The sequence below is a fragment of the Crocodylus porosus genome, unplaced genomic scaffold, assembly GCF_001723895.1.
Source record: "Crocodylus porosus isolate Cpor-Errol unplaced genomic scaffold, CroPor_comp1, whole genome shotgun sequence".
NCBI lineage: Eukaryota > Metazoa > Chordata > Crocodylia > Crocodylidae > Crocodylus > Crocodylus porosus.
This window is the reverse complement of record NW_017728906.1, coordinates 13,150,194-13,156,193: the sequence shown is the minus strand read 5'-3', so window position 1 is coordinate 13,156,193 and position 6,000 is coordinate 13,150,194. Positions and strand designations below refer to the sequence as shown.

Below are 6,000 nucleotides of genomic sequence, written 5' to 3'. Positions count from 1 at the left end.
CCACACTGCCGGCCCATGTTCATCTTGGAGTCAGTGATGACCCTCAGATCCTTTTCCGCCTCCGTGCTGACAAGAGGGGAGTTCCCCAACCTGTAGATATGGTGCCGGTTGTTCCTCTGTTGTACAGATGTGTACAAGACAGAAAACATTGTGTGTGAAAGACAAAATACAAAGCTTTTTTTTGCTATGGAGCACAAACTCTGTCCCCTACACTTTTCACCTCTTCCAATAAGTCTCAACCCTACGCAGGCAGATCCATCTCTAGTGGACAGAGGGGCAAGCTGTTAGACTCTAGTGTTTTTGTAAACCGGCTTCGCCACTGTGATCATCAACAAGGGAATCAGTGAAACTGTCATCCCTACCTATAGGCCCCAACTGAGATGAGGGCTCCATTATGCCAGGCACTGTACGAATGTGGAGCAGCAGACAGTTCCTGCCCCCAAAGACTGTAGACTCTAAGCAGAGGAGACAGACAAAGGTTGGGATGAAAGGGAGGCATGAAAGGGTGAAATAAGGGTTGCATAACAAGACAAGGGTAGAAGTAAGAGGAAATCCTATGTCTCCCAGGTCTTAATATTGTATTCAATCTACTGTGGTGGTTTTGGTGAATCATGTTGAAACAAGAAGTTGGACTAAAAGTCCTGGCTCACTTAACACAGGGTCAGTGAACTGTCATCATCTGGTAGCAACTTCCAGCCAGCTTGTCTTAGACCTGTGGCCTTGGACTGAAAGTCTCTGTCCCACTCTCAATCCATTCAGCAGTAGACCCCCTCCTCTGTTCTTCAGGTTGTTGCAATCTCTCCTACCTATTCTCCTGGCCCCATTAGAACAAGGAGATGACAGAAAAGAAGAAGACTACAATGTTTGTTCCCCACCCCGTGACCAACTGTATCTCATTCCCAAAGGGATGACAAATCAACTGTATAGAGAATCTTGCTCTCTAAAGCTGTGTGTGAAAAAAAATTGAAAAAAAGAAAGGGAATGTTTTGGGAATACAGCTCTATTTAACAAAGTATGTTCTCTGGTCACCTCAGATCTCACTGATCAGGAAAGGGGAGATTCCTTGTAGGGATTCATGAACACCAGTACTTGTGAGCATTTTTAGTGCTTATCCAGTGGCCTACAGAAGGCTTTCCTGGAAGATCTTCTACTCCCAGACAGACACAAAAAGACCAGCGTTGCTGCTTTTGGCTGAAAACAAACCATCACACAGACAGCCGTACTAATGGAAAATTATGTGACTGGAACTTTTTCTAACCTCCAAGATTCAGATTCGTTTTGAGCAAAGGGACCTATGGTGTTTCTTAGTGTCATGAACTGGTTCTCTCTAGCTGATTAACCTCAAGACACTCTGATGTCTCAGACCTTGAGTCCTGACCAGTCTCCTAGAAGGCTGTGAGAATCTCTGGGGAGTTTGTGGTTCAACAAGAAAAGCAGCAGAGGGGTGGTCCCAACCTCATCTTTCTTCCCCAGCAGAGAAGACTTTATCATAAGAGACTTACCCCACTTCCCTATGCTTCTGGACCCTGCCCTCTGCTTCCCCTGGGAAAAAGGCAGAAGCCTAGTTATCTAGGAATGCATACAAATGATTTAACTCACTGGACTGGATCCTACAATATACATCTCCCTGAAGGATGATTAGAACGGCGGGAAATGAGGGCATGGGGGAGGAGAGACCCACTCTTAGTGCCAGAAGCAAGCATGTAAAAACAAGGAGGGCAGGAGTAACAGATGGGGAGGGCAGAGACAGAAGCAGGATTGACTCTAACTCTCACCTTAGCCTTCTGATAATAAGCCCCACCATGCCAAGGCTCCTGGAGGTCAACTGGGTCTGACCAACCATTCTAATCCAGTGTTTCTCAACCTTTCTTTTTTTAAGATTCAAGACCCCCCCCACTTGATAGATTTGAGGCACCCAAAAGGCTCAAGGCCCCTCAGAAAGTGCCAGCTGTTTAGTTTTCACTCTTTTGAGTGCAGAAAAATAACAGAAAATCTCCCATTGCAAAGAACTCAGAAGGATTATGACAGGTCAGAATGCTTTTAACACTAAAGATTCCTATCTGAAATCTCTGGGTTTATCTTACGAATCATGTCTGCACACTTAACAGTGCTAACATTGTGTGGCACCCCACAGCACCCTTGAAAGGGTCTCAACCTCAGTGATGCTCCTAGCCGTGTACCTTGAACCTTAAGCCTTGGCATATTAATTAAAAGCTCTAAGTGACTTGAGACACACTACTTACCTATAACTGAAAGAGTCACAGTCTGGTCGCAGAGCTTGACAGATCCTGAACGTTGAACTATGCACGCATAGCTTCCTGCATCTGAAATTTCCACTTGGGTGATTGACAGAGCAAAGGTTCTTTGGTTCAGACTGGACCGGTTAAGGGGATTCGGGAGCCAAGTCCCAAACGAATAAGCGATCACTACTTCTGTGACATTCTTTTGCCAGTAGACACGGTAGTTACTTGGGATGTCTTCACTGGGTGTTTCATAGCAGCAGGGTAGGGTTACTTCTTCTCCCATTTTGGCGATGGCCACCTGTGTCTTGTGAGCAAAGCCTGAGAAAAGGCAAACAGCAACTATGAGACAGTCGGACTGTGGTAAACCCATTCTTCCACCTAGAACTCCACCACACCTCCATTACAACTCTGTCTGCTCCCCACAACGCATCTCAGCCTTCTCCAGTGCAGTCCAGAGGCTACTAAAAACTTGTGGAAGAGACCTAATCCTGCCAGCGTGTTTTTGTGCTGCTCTGGTCCCATTTGTGGATCTAGCTGATACATAATGGCCATTTTTCCCTACGTTTTTCTTCTGTTGCACGTAGGTACTACAGGCACCTTTTTGTAAGGTGAAAAACTCTCCAACAACATCCCATAAAAAACCCTACAATAATAAACCCAGCCACACAGCCAAACATTTGTGAGAAGGCCTCCAAGAACAATCCAAGTGACCCAGCCTAGAGCTCCTGAAAAAATCCTCCCAGGAAATCTCTCTCTGCAGCCTGGATGTTATGATGAGGGACTTTACTTAAACCAGAGTTCCCAAGGAACCAGCTGGTAAGAAGCCAGTGTCATAACATTCCTGTGATAACAAGCATTTGAGATGAAAGAGAAGAAAATAACTCAGACCTGGCCTGAAGGGGTTCCCCTGCTCTGTAATATCCCCCATGGCACTATATACCTAGGCTTGAACACATGCAGTGATATCACAGCTCCTGTACTCCCTCCCCTTCTTCTACTGTTCCTCAGCTCACACAGTAAGGGGCAGAAAGCAGGTGCCTGAGTGGTGACATGTCACAAAAGGAATGGCTTTGTGGTTTGGGGAGTTCCATGCATGACTCTGTCTTGAGTTTCCAGGTAGTTTGAACTAATCCCTGTCCTCGTTCCCTCTTCTGCACAATGCGGAATATTGACGCTGCTGATGTCAAATAATCATATTTGTATGCTCTTAAATTAGGGGCGGGCAATTATTTTGGGTGGAGGGCCACTTACTGAGTTTTGGCAAGCCAGCAAGGGCTGCATGACAGGCAGCCAGGGGCAGATAAATATTAATTTTCTAAATTTGTTAGATAGAATGGCCTGCTGGGCCGCATCTGGCCTGTGGGTCACATTTTGCCCACCCCTGTCTTAAAGGGTGTCTCAATTCCATGAACTGGGAAATGCTTTGTGATCCGCCAGCAGAACATCCTGGAGAAGGACCAACGCTTAGCCTGCCCAGGTGGTGCCAGCTGCCATTAGTGGAGATCAACAGTCAGGGGCCAAAACAAAGTAACCACACAAGATCTGAGTCCAACTCAAAATGTGCACCCAATCCACTGCTAATACAAAAGTCCCAGATACTGGCAAACCAGTGGGAAACACACAGGAAAATACTGGTGTAGGAATGCCAAGATTATGCTACCCTTTCACCTGGGGAGCTCTTCCATGATCCCTTCCTTCACTCCCTCCTCACTAGTGATAGGGTCAAGTCTTTTCTTCCCACAACCAGTTGGGCTTCCCTGAATAATATAGTCCACCTGAAGTTTTGCATCTTGCTTTTCCATGTGTATATGTATACATGACACATGTGTTCTTCCTCCATCACAAAAGTAGCTGTGTGTACATCCTTTCAGTCCAGCTCCTAACTATGCAACAGACTTCCAGCAGCTGCATCTGAAATTCTGGGACGCAGGCCTGTGACCAGCACCCACTGGACTTGGGATTTTTTCTTTTACTACAACAGGGGAAGAGTAGGCGTAGCTGTAAATGTCAGTGAGACATCACATCATGAGTTGCATGATGTTCTCTGCGCTTTGCCACTAAGAGTCTCCTTTGTAACCAAAAGGAGAACGAAAACCTCCTGGGCAGTACATGTGCAGAGGCTGGAAACTCCTGCTGATGTCACACCTGCCCTTAAAAGGCACTGTTACCAATGACTCTGTAATCTGAATGCTTTAAGACTGAAGGAACTAGTCCATGAGAGTCATGTAGCCCCATAAAAGTCCCTAGTTCTTATCGTTTCACTGCAAAGGTGGACTGCAAAGCAAAAATGAAAATGGAGTTCAGTTTCTGCACTGCATGTTCCCCAGAGCCAGGCAAATGGAAAAAAAAAATCCATCATGGAAATGTAGTTTAATGACTCTTCAAGGAAACTCCCTCCTTTCCATGCTCCTGACCCCAATGAAAGCAGCCTGGGTCTGTGCTATCTGTACCCCAAATAGCTATTTCATTCCAACTCATGAAAACAGGGTGGTCCAAGAAAGTTTTCCAGTGAACCGGTGCCACTTTGGTTCTCCTCAAGCCAATAAACAGGTTTCATTAAAACCTGCTCGTGTGCAGTGAATGTTTCATGTAGCCCTACATAATAAGGATAGCCAGAACAAAAACGGGGGCTTAATGTTAACTTCCATCTCTGATTTGCAGTTAAGGTTTGAAGGAATAACCCTGTTGCCAGTGAAGTATGGATAGGGAGATCACCCATCCTTCCCACTATCTTGGGAACTTACAGAACACTTGGCTCTAGAGCAGTGCTTGTCGGTGGGTGGCCTATGCTTTTAGATGGAAAAGCAGACTGGCCATCCTGGAGGAAACCAAGATTGCACTTTTTCTTCCCCTTCCCTCTCTCTTCTCCTTTCCCCACTCCATTTCTTTGGATTCTTCCCTTGTCCGTTTATTTTTCTGCTTCCCCCATACTTCACCTAGATCTTTGCAATAAAATATAAGTATTTTATAGTTATATAAATATACACATGAGATTTGTATTAGACAAGCAGGTTTTCAAATAAAAGATTTGTTCAAATATCAGAAACGTTGCTTCCGGGAAAAGACCATGGGCTGTGAGGAACATGTCAGATATTATACCACCAGCAAAAGCAAGGCTGTGAGCTTTCCCTTCAAAATAAGCATTGTCCCCATTCTTTCACACAATGGCCATTAGTTTCTTGAACTAGGAGGTGGTTCCTGCACCTGAAAGCAATTGCAGGCCTCTACCCTGACTACAGTGAGGGCCAAGAATATGCAACACAAGTCCTTCAAAAGCCTCCAGTCAGGCAGAAGCAGCATTTTCTAGGATCAGTGAAGTGTGGCAAAGCTTTGTTCCAGCCTCTTCCTGCATTGTTCACATGCAGCTCCTCTTCCCCCAGCATGAAGCAAGCACGGAGGGAGAAAGAATCCCTGTTTGCCCACTTATCCTGCAAAGAGGAGCAAGATGTATTGGTTTCTTAAAGTAGCTCCTGGCCATGGACAGAAGGATTACCAATCCATTTGCTTGGAAACAGAATCTCCCAATTCAGCTTTGGATGAGGCACGCTCATAACTATTTTCCTGCATGGCTCAGAGACAGGATTGCAGTACTGATCAGCAGAGGTGCTTGACTTGTCACACAAGATCACCATGAGGAGAGATCTTGACTTGGGGATCAGACTGGCCCACAGTGCACTAATACTTTTCCGGAGATGATTACTGAATGTCAAACTCCAGAAGTGGAGTGCACCTTGTGGATGGCACTACTACTACTACT

At 45.6% G+C, this 6,000-nt stretch overlaps 1 protein-coding gene across 2 annotated transcripts in view; it reads right to left on the bottom strand.

The window, feature by feature from the left end:
• CD80 (CD80 molecule) overlaps positions 1-6,000 on the bottom strand; it is a 46,347-nt gene that overhangs the window by 11,541 nt on the left and 28,806 nt on the right. For both annotated transcript variants that reach the window (XM_019528713.1, XM_019528712.1), the window contains exon 3: positions 2,244-2,561. In XM_019528713.1, the coding sequence (XP_019384258.1) occupies positions 2,244-2,561 (318 nt within the window). The remainder of the gene's footprint in view (positions 1-2,243; positions 2,562-6,000) is intronic.